Below are 19,821 nucleotides of genomic sequence, written 5' to 3'. Positions count from 1 at the left end.
ACTTCCTTTGGTAAAGACCTCAGGGTAGCCTGGGTTTTAATTAACTTAATACCAACTGCTTAAGGGGCTTTAATATATCTGCCATAAATCCTCATATGTTTGATATGTGATGGGACATAGTTATGGGAACACCATTCATTTATCATGTTCAGTAGGCAGAAGACGAATAAGAACAGGTCTTGTCCATTCTCAAGGGGAGGGGACTCCACAAACCATGGTTCACAATGACAGGACTCAAAGAGCTGGCTTATACACCTGCCAAATGCAGCTTTAAGGCTGTTCAAACCCAGCCTGGCTCCAGGTAAAGAGCCAGTGGCCTCTGCATTCTTGTTTATAGCAACTGTTCTTTTCTTTTTGAAGGAAGTAAGGCTGCTTTATATATAGCCTTGCATAGGATTCTAAATAAACTAGCACAGAGCAACTTCATACACTCTGCTAATCAAATGTGAATTCCTTGCATCCCTCCACCTTTGAAGATCAATTTCAAGAACCTATAATCACCCATGGTTTTGTGTTTTCTAGAGAAGAACTCCATACATAGTCTCTTTAGGCACTCTGGTTGGGTAAGGTTTTCAAAGTGTTCATGTCCTTTCAAACTTGGGAATTGAGATGAGTTTTCACAGAGTTACCTCAGCTTTGCTTTGTGTCTTTGAAACAGATGAAGTGATTGAGAAGAAAGAGGGAGCACCTTGCCTTTGCAGACAGGACAGCATGGAGCAGCCGTTTACGGTGAACTCACTGGTAAGTCCAGCCAACTGACACTTGGTCTATGGTTGAAAAGCTCCAAAAGAAGAACAGAAAGGACCAACTGTGAAAAAGACCACAAGTACTTCAAGAAGCAGAGCACTTCCCTGTAGGCTTGTAACCCTCTGTGTGGCTGTGTCCTTCGAGGAAGTGACTAATAAAGTCATCTTTGCAAGACAAAAATAGCATTTTACTCACAAATCTGTGAAATTTGAATCTATGCAGCTAGATGCTAGGAGTATAAGTCCTTTCAAAAAACACTAGAGGGGATTTCAGGGTAGACATCATGTTGGGTACATCAGTCCCTTTGTCACTCAACTCCTTTACATAGTAGTTGGAGGCTTGCTTTGATACTGAAGCTTAAGGTGCACAGTTCACAAGCCTCCATCCCTGGCCCCCTGTAAATTAGAAAATTATTCAGAAAACTACAAGAACAGTACTGTATGGTGTGGATCAAAGCAAGAGTGTGTGGAAGTCTTTTTCTTCATTACTTAGTACTTTATTGCTTATTGATAAAATATTTTTAAATGTTTTATTAATTTTTGGAGAATTCCATACATTCATACAATGTGTTTTGATCATATTAACTCCCCATTCCTCCCCTAACACTTCTCAGAGCTATGACCCACCCACACTCACTGCCAACTGTATGTCCTCTCTTTTTTTAAAAAAAAATTTTTATTTTATAATTAATTTAATTTTACATATCAGCCATGGATTCCCCTGTCCTCCCTCCTCCCACCCCCAGCCTCCCCTCCCCAATTCTCCCCCCATTCCCGCCTCTTCCAAAGCAAGGTCTCCCCTGGGGAGTCAGCCCAGCCTGGTAGATTCAGTAGAGGCAGGTCCAGTCCCCTCCTCCCTACACCAAGGCTAAGCAAAGTGTCCCTGCATAGGCCCTATATTCCAAAAAGCCAGCTCATGCACTAAGAACAGGTCCCGGTCCCACTGCCTGGGGGCCTCCCAAACAGTTCAAGCTCATCAACTATCTCACTTATCCAGAGGGCCTGGTCCAGTTTCATGGGGGTCTCTCTTTTTTTAATAGTCCACAGAGTTCAATTTGTGCTGCCTGTCAACTCATGGGCACAGGGTGCTAAAGCATGATTGACTTACCAGAGGGCCACACTCTGTCACCTGTCTCTCAAGCTGTTGATTAGGGGTGTTCTGGAGACCTCCTATACAATACAGGCTATAGTCATTGCTCTTGTTTTCCCACTAGAACTTACTAGTTCTGTGGGAACTGTCAAGAGCTCCTCAGCTGGAAGTGGGAGCTCATGAGCCCCTCGCCACTCATGTTGGAGTGTTGACTGACTTCATCTTGTATAGGTCTTGTGTAGTTGACCAGACTTCCTTTGAGTTCATGAGTGCATCTGTCATGACCAAAAGACATTCTTTTGCACCTCCTTGATCTCTGACTCTTATCTTTCGGCCTCCTCTTCCATTATGGTCCTTAGAAGGCCTGTAATACAGATGTCCCATTTGTGGCTGAGTGCTCCATAGACAATTATTCTCCACATTTTTACCAGTTGTGAGCTTCTGCATTAACTGCCATCCACTTCACAAATAAACTTATTTGATATGGTCTAAGAACTGCACAGATCTGTGGGTATTTAGAGGGCAGTTTAATACTCTGTTTAGCAAAATAATAGTAGCAGGTCCCATGAGCTCCCAACCATGGGTTCTTGGCTAGGACCAGTTATGTGTAGTTGAGTAAGACTGTTGATGACCTTTCTCCATCAGCAACCTGAACAGCACCTTAGCCAACAGGGAGTAACTTCCTGGTCAGTGCTAACTTGATTTCTCCGTGTATTGTGAACAAAGTATGTATTGTCTTCAGCAATAGGGTCTTACTATCAAGTTCTAGTGGGAAAACAAGAGCAATGACTATAGCCTGTATTGTATAGGAGGTCTCCAGAACACCCCTAATCAACAGCTTGAGAGAAGGTGTTATTCACCTGGCACTGGGCTTTTTATCTGGCAATCTCTGCCGTATCGAAGAAGCATTATCCCCTGGATAAGATAACTCTAATTACATTTTTTTTATGAATCTCTCTCTCTCTCTCTCTCTCTCTCTCTCTCTCTCTCAATAGATAGATAGATAGACAGATATTTAGAAAGCTTATAAATTAGGTTTCCATATGGCTTTTACAAACATCCTGAGTGTTAGTTTTCTCTCTCACCCTGTTCTCTGCCCTTGCCCCTCAGCCCCTCCCTACTTAAACCTCTTTTCCCATCATTCTCCTCCCTTTACATCACCTAAGCACTACTGTCCCTTGCTACCTTAAGATCTTTTTTTAACCCTTCCCATCCCATCTATGACTCCTTTCTAGTTTCCTGGCTTCTACAGGTACTCCAAGTTGAATACACTAGATTTGATGCTAGGATCCTGCTGTGGGATGTTCTGTATGGCAAATGTGTTGCTAATTAGTCAATAAATAAAACACTGATTGGCCATTGGCTAGGCAGGAAGTGTAGGCGGGACAAGGAGGAGAATAAAGCTGGGAAGTGGAAGGCTGAGTCAGAGAGACACTGCCAGTCGCCATGATGAGAAACAGCGTGTGAAGATGTCGGTAAGCCACAAGCCATGTGGCAATGTATAGATTAATGGAAATGGATTAATTTAAGCTGTAAGAACAGTTAGCAAGAAGCCTGCCACAGCCATACGGTTTGTAACCAATATAAGTCTCTGTGTTTACTTGGTTGGGTCTGAGCAGCTGTGGGACTGGCGGGTGTGAGAGAGTTTGTCCTGACTGTGGGCCAGGCAGAAAAACTCTAGCTACAGGATCCACCTATGTCTGAGAACATGCCACATTTGTCTTTCTGGGTCTTGTTTACCTCACTCAGGATAATGTTTCCCAGTCTTATCCATTTATCTGAAATTTTCATAATTTAATTTTTTTCTTTGCAACTGAATAAAATTCCATTGTATATAGGTACCTCATTTTTGTCACCCATTGTTCAACTGATGGCATTTTATCATGAACAGATGTTAGATTTTGTTAGAAATGCCTTTGACAAATTCCAGCAGAATAAAAAAATAAGTATTTGTAGGGTATAGGACGTTGATTCAATATATGTCTACCCTCTGCAATGATCAAAACAGGACAGATGTCATTTCCAGTTCTCTATGTTAGAAACTTTCATATTACTTTATAAATTGTGGTCTTTTGTCACCCTATTGTGCTTTAGAACTATAAACTAATTCTTTCTGCTAACTGTATTTTGGTTCCTGTTATCTAATGAAAGAAATGTTTTAATTTGGTATGAACTAAGATAGGAAAAACATATATTGCATGCTGCTCATCATATACCTCTAGTTTTGCAATTCTTGACCAAGAGAAAACAGATCAAAAAGTGTAAGGTGAGCATCAACATTTTGTGTATCCTTTTACTGTGGTCACTTAGACCAGAAACTTCTTTCCTCTGGGAATGTAGGAGACTAAATATTACTATTTTTTTAACTGTAATTGGACCTGGTAAGCCCAACAATTCACAGGAAAGATACCTGGAAACCTTGCAGAGAGAAGTCCAGTCCCTGGCACTTCCTTGGGTAGGAAATAGTAAGAAGGAGCTTTCATGTTCATTGCTACAGGTCCAGTCAAGTAACAACAGGCACAGGAAGTGTGGCTGCTTTCGGCATAATGGAACCTGAAGAAAAGCTTTATGACTCTCGTTATATATTAAACCTTCAGAAGCAAGATTCATTTCAGATTTCTAGTGTTCTCCTTGCTATAAAGTTAGAAGTAAAGTAAATCAAATGACACAAGAAAAGCTTGTGTGTATCTAATCTCCTGCACTCTGCCCAGTTGGCTCAGTTATTCATGGCCAGAATAAAGCTATATCTGATTTAAAATTTTTTTCAGAGCTTTCTATGGACTTTGTTCAAATGTTTCACCTTCACTGTCATTGGGCTTATAAGTTATGCATATCTGATTAAGGAAGGCCACAGGGAGCTAAATTTTCTCTGGAGTTGCCCCATTCTTGGAGTGTGAAATAATGGTCAAGTGGTCTAAAGCTGGCGAATGCTTTAAGTTCTTCTGCAAACACTAACTGAAACATCAATTTTCCAGCCGTCTCCAGAGATCTTGAGTTTGTAGATCTTCCTTGGAGCCCGTTAGGAATTTGCATTTTTAAGAACGGCCCCGTCACTGCTGATGCTGCAGGTGTCTGGCCCATACTCTTGAGACAGACAAGTCTGAACTAGGGGCAGACAAGCCTAGGTCTCAGCACTGTGTCCACTGCCTTGGCAAGGAGCCAGCCTCCGTTCCCACGTTGTTTACAGCTGCTCTTACATGGGGAGAGCTGAATTCAAAACAAAGAACATAAAATATTTACTAGTGGAAAAAAACAAAACATTTCCCAAGTCTTGCATTTCTGAAGCACAGCGCCTCCTTACTGAATATGTATGTATGCTCCATGCACTGCTCAGAGTATACATAGTGGCTTTGTTAGTAAAATTCAAAGATAGCGATAGAAACGACTTTTCTCCATTATTTATTATCATTTTCTCACCTGAGAACTAATTAACAGAGCAATTACTATTATATGGAAGTTTATTAGATTTATTTGTGAGAGAAAAAAAAAAGAAAGAAAAAAAAAAGGCTTAAACAGTGTTCTTTTTTTCCCAAAGGGCTTCTCCAGGAGTTTTCAGTTGTCATTTCTTTTTGTTCAGTGACAATGGAGGGAGACCCTAGAAACTCCCAATTAAACCAGATATATTATGGGATAGAACCAAATCCTACCAATAACTTCAATGAAAGCAACTTTTTGGAGAACCTCAGAGTCCAATAACATGAACCCTCCTATGACAAGAATGACCTAGAATGGTTAACATCCATAGCTTATACGATGCTTTACCTAAAACACTTACATACCTAGGAAATGCCACATGATTGTACTTCGAAACTTATGAAGAGGTCTTATGCCAATAAAAGTGTTTTTTTTTTCCTGGATGTGTGTCTTGGGTGTGCTTATGCAAAAAGATTTTATGTTGGTCCTATCATTAACTCTTTATGACAGGATTTTCTGAGGTATTCGTATTGGGTTTGTGGCACAGAAAATACATAAATTAAGTAAATAGTTATGTAATTTTAAAAAATTATAATTGGATATTTAAATGTTACATTGCAGAAGAAGTTAGCTGCTATGCCTGATCATACAGATGTTTCTCTAAGTCCGGAGGAGCGGGTCCGTGCCCTAAGCAAGCTTGGTTGTAATATCTCCATTAATGAAGACATCACCCCACGCCGTTACTTCAGGTCTGGAGTGGAAATGGAAAGGATGGCATCCGTGTATTTGGAAGAAGGAAACCTGGAAAATGCCTTTGTTCTTTATAACAAATTCATAACGTAAGTCTTGTTTTAGAGGTCTTTAGAATGAGACCATTGAAACAGTATTTATGTGATATTTTGACATGGCAGTTTGGATACCATGAGAGTGTTCATATTTAAACCAGCTTGACCATTTTCAAAAAATGGAATATCCATGTTGATGTGCATTGAAAAGCATCGAGATACCCTGTGTGAGCCTCAGGAATGAGGAGGTCAGGAGGGGTTGAAGCTCTCAACAGCCAGCCTCACCTGTCTCACTCTTCACAACTGCACTCTCACATTTCATGCTGTTTTCCTCCCGCAGGAACAGCAGCTTTCTGAGAGCAGGAGCCATGTTACTTCATCTAAGGCATGTAGAGTCTGCCATCGATATTTTAAAAGTTTGATTTGAAGGGTGGAGATCAGGGCAGCCTTGGGGAGCAGAGGAGAGATGTGATTTCTGGAGAGGGTACAGTAGTCCATTTCACATAGAATTCAGCAGTTTGTCTTGAAAAGGCATTTGCTTGTTTATGCAAGAAGTTAATATACAAAAATTTAGCTTTCAAAGTATTGAGCAAAAGTGAATACACCACAATAACCATCAGAAAAGGCTGCATTCCCCCCAGACATTTGTCAGTAATAGAGCCTAACTTTAAGAGTTAGCCGAACTGGTTTTGGACTTCCCTTACAAGTTTGATAATTTTACTGTCTATAAGATCCCTTGTTAACAATAATGGCAGAATCTAAGCTAAGCCTTTTATTGTTTTAGTTTAAAGCCACGTATCAATTAATTTCATTCATTTGTTTTTAGTTGAAAAATAGTTGTGCATACTTATGATGTTTTTATTTGCCTACATATTTTTTCAATGGCTAAATCAAGCTAGTTAGCTTATTATATCACCTACTTGCCATTTTTCATAGTGGAAATGTTTAAAAATTCATTGTCTCGCCAACTTTCTAGTGTGTAGTTCATTATTTATAGATAACGTGTTGTGCACCAGCTCTCTGAACTTATTCCTCTCATCTAATTGAAATTTTGCACCCTTCAATGATTTAAAAAGTGTTTTTGTGTGTGTGTGCATGTGTGTGTGCATGTGTGCAAGCACGTGTGTGTGTGTGTGTGTATGTGTGTGTGTGTGAATATGTGTGTATGTGTGCAAGCACGAGTGTGTGTGTGTGTGTGTGTGTGTGTGTGTGTGTGTGCGGGCACATCTGTGTGTATGTAGGATAGCTACACATATGTGCACATTTGTATGCATGGATGCTGGTGCTTGCATACCTCAGCATACGTATGGAGTTGAGAAAACAGCCTCATGTGTCAGTCCCCCCTTCCCCCCTTGTTTGGAGTCAGGGTTTCATGGAGTCCAGACTGACCGAAAGATGCCATGTACCCAGGGAAGGAAGAAATTAAATTCTTGATCTTCTTGCCTCTACTTCCCAAGGCTGAGGACAATGAGTGTGCACCACTATGGGAGGCATAGCCTTTGTCTTTAAAAATCCCAATTGTAAGTGAGATCATGAACTACTTGTATTCTTTATTTTGCTTACTTTATTTATAATTTCAGTAGTTCATTTGGGGAGGGGTGTTATTCTGAAAACATTCAAGTTGAAAGAATAAAGTATTTTTTAAAAAAAAACTTTTTTAATGATTTCACCAGGGACAAAAGTAAAAACAATTTACATATTATTTAATTTCCAAGTTAATAAGTTTGTAAACTTAACGTGGAAGTGTAAAGAATTGGTGACTGCCCTCATTCTATCCAGGGGGAAAGAAATCAATGTACTGTGGGATGGTCTGTATGTCAAATGTGTTGCTGATTGGTCAATAAATAAATCACTGATTGGCCCGTGGCCAGGCAGGAAGTATAGGCGGGACAAGGAGGAGAATAGAGCTGGGAAGTGGAAGGCTGAGTCAGAGAGACACTGCCAGCCGCCATCAGGACAAGGAAGATGTAAAGTACCGGTAAGCCACAAGCCACGTGGCAAGGTATAGATTAATAGAAATGGATTAATTTAAGCTGTAAGAACAGTTAGCAAGAAGCCTGCCACGGCCATACAGTTTGTAACCAATATAAGTCTCTGTGTTTACTTGGTCAGGTTTGAGCAGCTTGGGACTGGCGGGTGAGAGAGATTTGTCCTGACTGTGGGCCAGGCAGGAAAACTCTAGCAACAAATGGCGTCCAACATGGTGGCAAGAGTTTCCACCTAAAAACTAAAAAAAAAAAAGATTCTAAAACGGAGCTAAAAACAGTTCCTAATTGTCTCTCTCAAATGAGTGGCAGCTGCTGGTTTGAGCTACTGGCCGGTTCCTAGCGTGCGCGCTCGACCTGCCGCCATATGGCGGGAATGAGTCCTCTGCAAGTGGCACATTAAACTGCTTGATGGATTTAGCCTTTGCTAGTACAAAACAACAAAAAAAGAGGTTTCTGGGCTACATGCTGCTTGGATAAAAGCATAGACCCACGATGGCTCCCAGAGCTGGCGGTAAGCATACCGCCGCCATGTTGGGAAGCTGAAGTGGGCGGAGCCAGCAGCCACAGCACCAGCGCCGTTTCAGGCTTAGAAGGCTGCAGTTCAAAGCAATAGGCTCAAGCTAATATAAAAAAATAAGCCACGTAAAGATGGCTACCACACAAAGAATCTGGATTATGTTCTCTTTGATATTCGTAACTAAAGAAAAACATTTGATTACAAAAGCTGTTGAGTTATGCCAAAATGTATATTTTAAAGGTACCTTGACTTCAAAATTTGGATATAAGGATATGTTGCTTTGGAAAGGAGATTCTGCTTTTGTTTCCACAGAAAGCCAGAGGCTATGGATTTGTTCCAGATTAAGACACATCAGGTTTGACCAGCCAAGACCCCCTGAAAGGTCTCCGATGACACCATGGCCCAGATGATCCAACATCCAGAACCGTTTCAAGGCAACTGGCTCAGACGATACACCCTCATGGACTACTCCATAATCCTAAAATTTTCTTTGTGTCCCCAGAAGATACAGCGCCCCCCTCCAGCAGGAAGTAGTAAAAGAAGCTACGCCCAAATTCCCAAATATACCAAGCTGACTTTGGAGATGTGTAAAGGTTAAAACCTTCCTTTTTAAGAAAAGAAAAGGGGAAGTACTGTGGGATGGTCTGTATGTCAAATGTGTTGCTGATTGGTCAATAAATAAATCACTGATTGGCCCGTGGTCAGGCAGAAAGTATAGGCGGGACAAGGAGGAGAATAGAGCTGGGAAGTGGAAGGCTGAGAGAGGAGACACTGCCAGCCGCCATCAGGACAAGGAAGATGTAAAGTACCGGTAAGCCACAAGCCATGTGGCAAGGTATAGATTAATAGAAATGGATTAATTTAAGCTGTAAGAACAGTTAGCAAGAAGCCTGTCACGGCTATACAGTTTGTAACCAATATAAGTCTCTGTGTTTACTTGGTCGGGTTTGAGCAGCTTGGGACTGGCGGGTGAGAGAGATTTGTCCTGACTGTGGGCCAGGCAGGAAAACTCTAGCAACATCAATGGTTATCAGGAAGTTGAGCAATAGATAGGAAACTGAGGGTTGTCTACCACAGTTTATGGCCAAAACTCTGTAAAAGTTTTAGTTTCTGAATTATATTTTCAATATGTTATGTAGGTCCAATTTTGTGTAAATCCTCCAGCGTCCTCCTCATGAAGGAACAAGGCCACTGTCCCCTCAAGTTAGTGAGTACCAGAGCATTTGAATTCTCTTCTCACATAGTTGAGTGAGAACGTTTACTTCATTTATTTTCCCTGGACCTGAGTGAGGCACTGACACACGAGGCCTTATGGGAGAAACTCTCTGAGGACACTTCAGTTCCGGGGGTCTGTGATTTTACTGTTTCTGAAGTCTTTGGCAGCTAATAGCTTTTCTTTAGCTCCTGCAAGCCTTAGCTGTCTCATTTTAGAAATGGAAGTTACATTCGTGTTTAAATGTGACCTATAATCCTGCCATAAGGTGAGATGAAAGGAATATGTATGTGTGGTTGAAAGCATCAGAACCAGTAATTGCAAGGTACCTATGTTAGATGATCTATACTCCACCATGATCTATTAAGGAAAAGCAGTCATTCATTTTACAAATCTGTATCGATCACTTATTATGGGCCAACCCCACTCCTCATGCCAGGGATACATCCTAGAGTAAGGAAGAGGAACATCTGCCCCTGCAGAAGTGCTTTCACTTTCTCTGCGAGCAGTGTACCTGCCTTGCATGCTTTTCTCTTCACCTCTGCTGAATCTTTTTCCTCCCATGGGGAGTGGAAAATAACTTCTGTTTAACAAGTCCACTAGAGATTCTATTGCCGTCTCTCTTAGCTGTGAACTTTCAGGTGTGAGTTTTGACAAACACATGATAGTGGTGCTAATTCACGAGTGGGTGTTTGAGTCTTTTTCAAGGATGAAAGGGATTTATACCCATTGTTCCAAAATCTTACACATAAGTAAGACATTGCTCTGATGGGCTCAAGTACCCAGGACCCAAGAAAGGCTAGAGAATGAAGGGAGCATGGTGAAATCCTGACCTCAGCCCTTGTCTTAGTTCGCTTTTTATTGCTGTGCTAAAGGCCATGTGTAGTGGGTAGCCATTCCAGCTTTGATCTGGAAGTTCCAACCCCCATTGAGACTTTGGCAACTGTCACGCCTACAAGGCGGGGTCAAGGGAGGCACCTGGAGACATGAGATCTGGATGGGCTGCGCTCTTACTCTGTTCTGGGACCCTGGATGGTGGAGGTGGGCCAAGCAGAGCTCCAGAGAACACCGCTGGACTGCGATACACCTTCCCCAGACCCCTTAATTTGTAAGTTACGCCATTAAATAAATCTCCTTTTAACTACATGGAGTGGACTTAATAATCTCACCAATATCCAGGGAACCATGAGTATTCTTCCCTAGAACAGAAAATCTTCACAGCAATTTCTCCTCACCATTTGTCTTGCCAAACTTTTCCAAACTGACCTTTGCCGATTTTTTTTGTAACACGATGGTCCTGGCAATTCTTCTCTGAACAAGCAGCGGTAAACCTTTTGTTCCAGTTAGTGGCATCACTGCAGTCACCAGCACGATGAGAAGGAGCCAGCAACTCGGAGCAGCAGCTTTTGCCTCCATGGTCCCACCACTGTTTGTGGTTCAGGCCCAGTCGAAGCTTCTCCTAGGTTGGCCTCAAACTTGTGATCCTCCTTCCTCTGCCTCCTTCAGCAAATCCAACCGGTGTGTACCACCACAACCGGCCGAGTGAGGCTTTTTCGTGAATTCATGCCCCACATTGGGTGCCAGATATTGGTGAAATTATTAAGGCCACTCCACGTAATTAAAAGGAGATTTATTTAATGGTGTAACTTACAAATTAAGGGATAGGTAGGTTGTGGGGTCTGGGGAAGGTGTATCACAGTCCAGCAGTGTTCTCTGGAGCTCTGCTTGGCCCACCTCCACCGTCCAGGGTCCCGGAACAGAGTGAGAGCACAGCCCATCCAAATCTCAGGTCTCCAGCCGCCTCCCTTGGACCCGCCTTGTTGGCGTGACAGTTGCCAAAGTCTCAGTGGGGGTTGGAACTTCCAGATCAAAGCTGGAATGGCTACCCACTACAGCCATGACCAAAAGTAACTTGAGGAGGAAAGGGTTTATATTCCAACAGATGATTCTGATCACAGTCCATCATGAAGGGAAGTCAAGGCAAGTACGTAGATGCAGAAACTCACAGAAACCATGGAGGAATACTGCTTACTGGCTTGTTCTTCATAGCTTGCTCAGCCTGCTTTTTTATACAATCCAGGACCAAGTGTCTAGAGGAAGCACCACCCATAGTGGACTGAGCTTTCCCACACTGATCATTAACCAAGTAAAAGTTCCAGATTGGCCTCCAGGCCAGTCTGAAGGTGGCGTTTTCTCAGCTGAGGTTTGTCCTCTCGGATGATTTGAGCTCGCAGGAAGTTGACAAAAACAAACAAAAAACTAACCAGCACAGCCCTGCTAGGTTTTTGTTTAGTATAAGTACTGTAGAGTTGGAATACTGTACATGCTGACCTCTATTGAAAAGGTGAGTAGAAAGACCATAGTTAAATAAAAAGTTGTTGAGCGGATCTTTTATTTATTTGTTTGTTTGTTTGTTTGTTTGATTTAAAGATTGCTTGTTAGAAACTGTCACCAGCTTTTTGCTGCAACAGAATGCTAATTCTGCGTTTTTTGCTTCTCTAGATTGTTTGTGGAAAAGCTCCCCAGCCATCGAGATTACCAGCAATGTGAAGTACCGGAGAAGCAGGATATCATGAAGGTACACTGGGCTGACCCTCCGCTGTGGGATCCAGTGACCTTAAGTCTATGTTATTGAGTCACAGCTTCCTCCTTGTCTTATCCTCTGGAGAGGGCAGTCATCACAAGAACCCTATTTTATCAGCCATGACATTTTGATTTCCTCCTAACACGTTTAACGGTTATGACTGTGGCCATTCAAAGTGTCTCATTTACACTGGGAAAAAGAAGTGAGAGAGAAGGGAATGTGCTCCATTAACTTATGATATAGAGAAGGAATTATTTTATTACAACTCCTCCCAGAGACTGAGAGAATGTTTTTTTCCATGTACTTACTTGTAGCAACCACTTTAGCTGCGTTTGATTTATTTTCCACAGGATGAGATAACTATTTGAAAATCTGGGGTGATTTTTGAGGTAGTCCCAAGTTTTAGCTACAGTCATGTGCTGTGTACATGATGATGTTTCAACACCTGAACCCTATAGATGACAGTGGTTCCTTTAACTTCTATTGCTTAGTGACATTATCATCTTAGTTTATACTATAATTTTCACATAGTAACAAAATCATATCTCTGTTGTTAAGTGGTATGTAACCATTTACCTCCTAGAAAGAAATTTTGATGGAGGAGTTTAGCTAGAGGCAAGAAGCTTGGATCCTAGTCCTAACTGGACCATCAACTAGGCTTTTCCTTCCGTCCCTCTACAAGGGAGGGTATGATTGGACTCTGTCCAGTTCCCTAGGTTTTCCTGTCACTAAGAACCACTAAAGAAGTTGTCTGAGATCCTGGCTCCCTCACACCTCCCTACAGATGTGAATCCAGTAGATCTGGGATTAGCCTTGGAATATGAATTGTTATAAAAGGTTCTTCAGCTGCTTTTTACGCCTGACATGAGTAGGAATTCCTACCCACTACATACCTTTAATCTCCCTTGTAATGCCAATAATAAATGATCTCCAAATGCAATATGAAATTCTATTGGTACCTCCCTAAACAAAATGCTTATCTAACTAGTAGAATCAATAGAGATCTTACAAAGGGATACACACACACACACAGAGAGAGAGAGAGAGAGAGAGAGAGAGAGAGAGAGAGAGAGAGAGAGAGAGAGAGTTTATTTTTTTTCATTGCTAAAAGCTGTATTTTGGAATTCTAGAATAGGTTTATTTTTCTGAGATTATCTTTGCTTCCTATACTTTGATTTCTAATATACATCCTAGCTGTTTTTATTTCTCAGCTGATACTCTGAAAGAGTATACTGAAAATCCCACTAATTGATATGTATATATATATTTTTAAAGAAACTGAAGGAGATTGCATTCCCAAGGACAGATGAGTTGAAAAAGGACCTGCTAAGGAAATATAACATAGAATACCAAGAGTATTTGCAAAGCAAAGTAAGTTCAATAGGCACATTTATTTCTTCACTGTGTGTGTGTGTGTGTGTGTGTGTGTGTGTGTGTGTGTGTGTGTGTGAAAATGGTTTTTGAATATCATTTCTGTGTGAGTTTCTGAAATATATACATTTAAATTAAAAATTAAAGATGCAGTGATGTGGAACTAATAAAAGATTCATGTAGATGTCCAGATTAAGCACGTGTTCTAAGGATGTGGTATTATCATTTCCTAAAACATCTAATAAAGCAATGCATTAGGAAATAGATTTCCTACAGAAATTTAAGTGGAGCTTCTGACCAAGTTGTGCCAGTGTAACCTTGAGCCAGATGCCTGATACATTTTTTCCCCCCAGATGAACAGAAGCAGCAGAAAGTAGAAAGAAACAGAACTTGATTTTTGATGTATCTAATTATGTAGGCCTTGGAAATGTGAATAAATTTAGTTCTTAAATAGTACAGTCAACAGTTCATCAAGATAGAACAGCTTACCATGTGGGTGAAACATAATCATAGTTCCAATGGATGCTAGTTTCTGGGTTTCTCTTACACAGTGAAAGGAGACTGAAGGGCATTGAAAGGACAGATAAACCAGTAAATTTGTGGGGTTCTCAGATTCTGTTTGCAAGTTCTTAGGTCTTGCGAGATCATTAGAAGTGTTGCTTTGCTTCTTTGGGGCAGGGTGACCATCTGCTTTGGAAATTGCCAGCTTAACCACCTCTCACTTCACCTCAATCTCATGACCTCTGCTAACAGTCCCAGAGCTTCTGGGGCATAGCTGGAAAGCTGGCTGGCATGAGGTGTTTTAGCTCAACTGTAGAGGGAGTAGGGATGGTGTACCTGCAGGGTCTCCCTGGGAGGCGCAATCAGACAGCTGTGCCATGTTCTGCTGCAGTAATACCAGTGGCCTCACAAAGTCGTACCCCACAGCCCACAGTTGAACCCCATGTGCAAATTTCTGGAGAGGTAGAGTGGCAGCAGCCAAGGCTAGGGAGAATATTAAACCTACCTGTAAGCCCTGACTGTGGGCAGCACCAGCCTCCCTTGATGGTTGTTAGAAGTGTAGAATTCGTGCCACATCAGAATCCCTAATGCTAACAAGGCCCAGAGTGATTCTCGTGTGTAAAACATTAGTGTAAACTGAGACCCCTGTACTTTCCCCACCTTTCAGTAGCTCGCCACTAAGTTTCTTTCAACATCAGTCTGGGAACTCGCTAGCCCTTGGTATCCCTCTACCCTAATAATGCCCAGATATTTTGTTGAGACTGGGTGTTGGGATTCTTAATTTTTAACACACTTTTGATTAGAAGAAATAGGAACACTGATAGGAGAAATGTGAACCACTTTTGAGAACCACTTCTCTGTGAGTCCCTTTCTCCATAAAGTATGCCCAGAAGATGCATTCTGTAGACAAATACAGAAAGGCTGTAGGGAGCCCCAAGCAGAAGAACTTAGAACAATGAACATGCTGCTCTAGTTGTCATTTCCAGTACAGCAGCCACAGGAGGCTGCTGGGTACTTCAAATGGGACTAGTGTGCCTGAGCCCTGCATTGCTAGTTTTATTTCATCTCGGTTTCTTTGAATTTAAGTAGCAGCGCCTGGCAAGTGGCTACCAGATTGGGCAGTGCTGTTTAAGGGACGAGATACTTTGTTCTAAGCCATCTGAGGGGTCAGGAGGACAAGATATTAATAATCCAGTATTTAGAACCACTGGGGAAGGTAGAGCATGGTGTCTGTGCTGCTCTCGTGAAATATGATGGATATAGAAACTGCTTTCTTTATCAAATTCAGTGTTTTTGCTGTGATGTTTATTTTTTTTGTTGTTTTACTATGAATCAATCTCTCTCTCTCTCTCTCTCTCTCTCTCTCTCTCTCTCTCTCTCTCTCTCTCTCTCTCTCTCTCTCATGTGTTTTTGGCTTGGAAACTAACATTTTCTTCTGGCAACCATCTCCTCAGAACAAATATAAAGCCGAAATTCTCAAAAAGTTGGAACACCAGAGACTGATCGAGGCGGAGCGCAAGCGGATAGCTCAGATGCGCCAGCAGCAACTAGAATCCGAACAGTTCCTGTTTTTTGAAGATCAACTCAAGAAGCAGGAGTTGGCCCGGGGCCAGATGCGAGGCCAAGACACCCCAGTGCTGTCTGAGCAGACTGACGGAAGCGGGCTGTCCTGCTTTTCCACCCACCAGAACAACTCTCTACGGAATGTATTTGCGGATCAGCCTCTTAAAAGCGATGGCAGCGATTTCGCTGACCACTCTCCTCCAGTGAACAGGGCCTTAAAGCCAGCGGCCACTCTGAGTGCTGTTCAGAGTAAGTGACGGAGGACTCAGGCACATCATCTTCTACTACATCTAACTTTAAAATCCAACCCACCTAACTTGTCTGATTACAGAGCAGTCATATTTTGTTACTGGATAGAGATTTTGAGTGAGAAGTCAAAGCATTTATTTTCCTTCAAGACATACATGCTTTTTGTTTTTGTTTTTGTTTTTTGAGACAGGGTTTCTCTGTGTCATTATGGTGCCTGTCTTGAATCTCGCTCTTTAGACCAGGCTGGCCTCGAACTCACAAGAGATCCACCTGGCTCTGCCTCCTGAGTGCTGGGATTAAAGGCATGAGCCTCCACTGCCCGGCAACATACATCTTAACGGGAAACACACTGGGGGCTCACGAAAGAAGATACTGAGAAATTAGTTGCTGAGACCCTGGCTCAATAGCCAGATGCTTACGTGCAGTGTTTAGCATCAGCATGGACCAATGGAGTGTCAGTCTCCTGAGTAGATAACCTGTGAGCCATGTGGGTTTCCACCAGCAGTTAGTGGTGTTAATTTTAAGTACTGCCAGTCATCATCTCTAGCAAGTTTCCCAAATCGAGCAGCAATTCTCGTTGGCAGAGGAGGCACCTATTTAAGAGTCATGGTAGGCAGCCATTGTGCATGCTACTTTACTGGTATCTGTCTCCAGAAAGAACATGCTTTTGTTTACTGATCTCTCGCATTCATTAAGCTAGAAGTAACACATAACAAACACACTAAGGGATATTCATCCTGTGTCTTAGGATATGTGAACTGTGGTCTGTGGGTTCATTGGCGTGTTTATGATGGGCAGAAAGAAAACATCCATATGCAAGAGTTGTTCCAGGGGGCAGTTGTGTAAGAGTGCTGGCTCTCTATAAACTTGCTTATAAAATAATTTGCATGTTTATCCTCCTTCTAATCAACATTTACTTTCAAGAGTTGTGGTTTGTTTGTTTGTTTATTTGTTTGTTTTTAATGAACTATGGAAAGTGAAGCATCTGATAGTGTCCGTGTTGAAATTTGTACTTTATTGGCTGGCCAAAACTCAATTCTGAAGGATGAGACCCAAGATTTGGTTTTGTTTTTGGTTTTTTTTTTTTTTTTTTTTTTTATCATGTTTCTCCTTTCTGTCTTAGATTTAGTGGTTGAAGGACTGAGGTGTGTGGTTTTGTCAAGAGATCTTTGCCATAAATTTCTGCTGCTGGCTGAATCTAACACAGTAAGAGGAATAGAAACCTGTGGGATCCTGTGTGGCAAACTGGTAAGGTCTTGTTTCATCTCTCAACGGGTTGCTTTCAGCAGCACTGGCTTCCCTGTGATAAGGAAATGGGGGTAGAAGCATGTGGGGGAGGGACTGTAAATATTATGAAATTAGCCTGATGCACATGAACCTCCTTAAACAGCTGTCATTGTTCAAGAACTCAGCATTCTAAAACATGAACTCTAGAATTTCAGAAACTCCATAAAACACTCTAAAGAGAATATTTAGAAAAATGGCAGATTACAAGTCAAGGTGTAAAGAATAGTGCTCAAGGGGTAGGAAGACCCTGAGGCTGGAGGGCTGTGGTGCTGTAGAAGGATGGGAAGGCCAGGGGATGACACCACCCCACAGCCCAGTGATCTAAAACCTTCCCTCATTTTTACGTCAAGACCCTTGCTTTCCCACACGTCCATTTCCCCCAAGGAGAGTGATGTGTTTCTCCTTTCTACTTAATTATAAAAGCCATATTATTTTAATTTTGGAAAACGCTGGTCACTCTTAGAGGAAAGTCCTACTTCTTTCATAATTACATGTAATTGATAAAAAACAAGACATCAACCTCTACAACTCACAGGAGTACCTTTTAGTAACTCCACACATTTGCCAAAATGGTCTGTCCCTCCACAGAAACCGGCCTTGCTGTGTGAAGACATTTTCCTTTGTAGATCTAGTATGCCAAGGCATTATCATAGTGTCTTAGTGAGAGGGGTGGTACAAATACCGAGGTCGGCTAGCCAATAACGAAGCACCCCACATCCCCTTCAGAGGTCTCTTCTGTCAGAGACTTGTTACTACTTTTGGATAATTGTTTTCTAGACACATAATGAATTCACTATTACCCATGTGATCGTGCCAAAACAGTCTGCGGGCCCAGACTATTGCGATGTGGAGAATGTAGAGGAATTGTTCAGTGTCCAGGATCAACATGGTCTCCTCACGCTTGGATGGATTCATGTACGTTTGGCCTTTGGTGTTTTGGTTTGTTTTTGTCTGGTGTGTTGTTTTCTTCATACAGGGATTTAGCTGAATTTAAATAGTTTCTTGTTTTTATGTTTTCCTGGAGGTAATCAGTATCACAGTATTAAAGCAGTTTGTTCAATGACGGGCTGTGTCTAAATCTGTCACATCTGGATTTAAAAGGAGTATCCTATACCTCTGTTTCACCCAGAGTTAACAAAGGGAACACATGACAGTAGGTCTTTTTTGGATGGGTTCAGATAATCTAACAGAGACTTAGCCAGATTCTTAACTGTGTAATAGTCTCCTTTCCTTTGCTGTGGGTCTAAATTGGCTTATAAGCCTTTTCTGATGACATTTCTTTTAAACAGTGTTTGTGTATACCAAAGGGGGTCCACACACTCAGTGTCCTGCCTGCCCTACAGAGCAGAAGCGTATACATAAAGTGGCTGGGGAGTTGAACAAATGGCTAGGGTCAAAGTGTTGGGTTCTAACATCTCTCGGGCCACTGCAGATGTGAAACTAGGCTTATACATCATATAGACATTTGTTTAATAAATGTCAGCTCCTCTAAGCGTTCATGATAGAAACATTGGCAAGTGAGGTTAACTGTGACAGCAGCTTCGCCATCCACAAAGTAGGAACCATAATAATTGACTTCATTTAATACTGAATGAGAAATGAAATAATGCCAGTGAATTTCTTAATATTTTCTAGAGACTCAGAAAACGATGACTTGTTATTGATGAAGGTGGTCTATTTTTCATAGTTCAGATTATCTAAGGGATTTTTCTTTCTATTCCGTTGTATACAGCTCAGTCTGGGGCACTGTGTTTGTCTGTTTATGCACCTGCAGTAAAATATCTGAGACTAGATAATTTATAAAAAAGAGAGGTCTCATTCTTACACTTCTAGGGACTGGTAGAAACATCAAGGCATTGGTGTCCAGTGAGAGCTGCTTTCTGTTTCCAAAGTAACACCTCGTTGCTCTATCCATTCATGGTGGAAGAAGGAAGAGCAAGAGAACTCTCCCTTCACCCTGAAGCCCTTACTCGGGGGTGCTATTGGTCACCTCCTGAAGGCCACACCTCCCACTGCCGTCTCTTTGATTAGGTTCCTTTACAGAATATCAAGGGAACATCATTCTAATGATAGCAGACAGAGACAAGTCATCTCACTAGCGTGGGATGCAGGCCAAAAGTTCCAAGGCACAGTGGGTGCTTGCAATAGACCTAAAGAGTGAGTAGGGATTGGTTAGCATTTTATTTATTTGTAGAAAAGTGCTAGGTAGGAGCAGTGTGGGATTGGTTAGCATTTTATTTATTTGTAGAAAAGTGCTAGGTAGGAGCAGTGTGGGCATACACACACTTGCTAAGTGTTATTACAAGGTAATTTAGGAGAGTGGAGGAGACATCACTCACGCTCCGCCTTTGGGTCCCTCTGTCCTCTTAGGACTACTAACTCCTTATTTTCAAGTTCTCTCATTAAGTGAAGCTAATGAGTTCTCCCACTGATTTGATGTGATCAGTAATAAAGATAAGTTATGAAAGCCCTATGAAATGTATAAATCAACCCTCAATTTATTGTCAAACAAA

The 19,821-nt window shown here is 41.8% G+C and overlaps 1 protein-coding gene across 3 annotated transcripts in view; it reads left to right on the top strand.

Annotated features, from left to right (window-relative positions):
* Stambpl1 (STAM binding protein like 1) overlaps positions 1–19,821 on the top strand; it is a 52,853-nt gene that overhangs the window by 28,453 nt on the left and 4,579 nt on the right. For all 3 annotated transcript variants that reach the window (XM_052762148.1, XM_052762150.1, XM_052762149.1), the window contains exons 2-8: positions 659–741; positions 5,872–6,089; positions 12,256–12,331; positions 13,613–13,708; positions 15,664–16,021; positions 17,145–17,269; positions 18,086–18,223. In XM_052762148.1, coding sequence (XP_052618108.1) covers positions 712–741; positions 5,872–6,089; positions 12,256–12,331; positions 13,613–13,708; positions 15,664–16,021; positions 17,145–17,269; positions 18,086–18,223 — 1,041 coding nt within the window. In that variant the 5' untranslated portion in view covers positions 659–711. The remainder of the gene's footprint in view (positions 1–658; positions 742–5,871; positions 6,090–12,255; positions 12,332–13,612; positions 13,709–15,663; positions 16,022–17,144; positions 17,270–18,085; positions 18,224–19,821) is intronic.

This window comes from Peromyscus californicus, unplaced genomic scaffold (assembly GCF_007827085.1).
Source record: "Peromyscus californicus insignis strain IS unplaced genomic scaffold, ASM782708v3 Scaffold_4__1_contigs__length_199733344, whole genome shotgun sequence".
Taxonomy (NCBI): domain Eukaryota; kingdom Metazoa; phylum Chordata; class Mammalia; order Rodentia; family Cricetidae; genus Peromyscus; species Peromyscus californicus.
The sequence above is the reverse complement of the archived record's forward strand: the minus strand, read 5'-3'. Positions and strand labels throughout refer to the sequence as shown.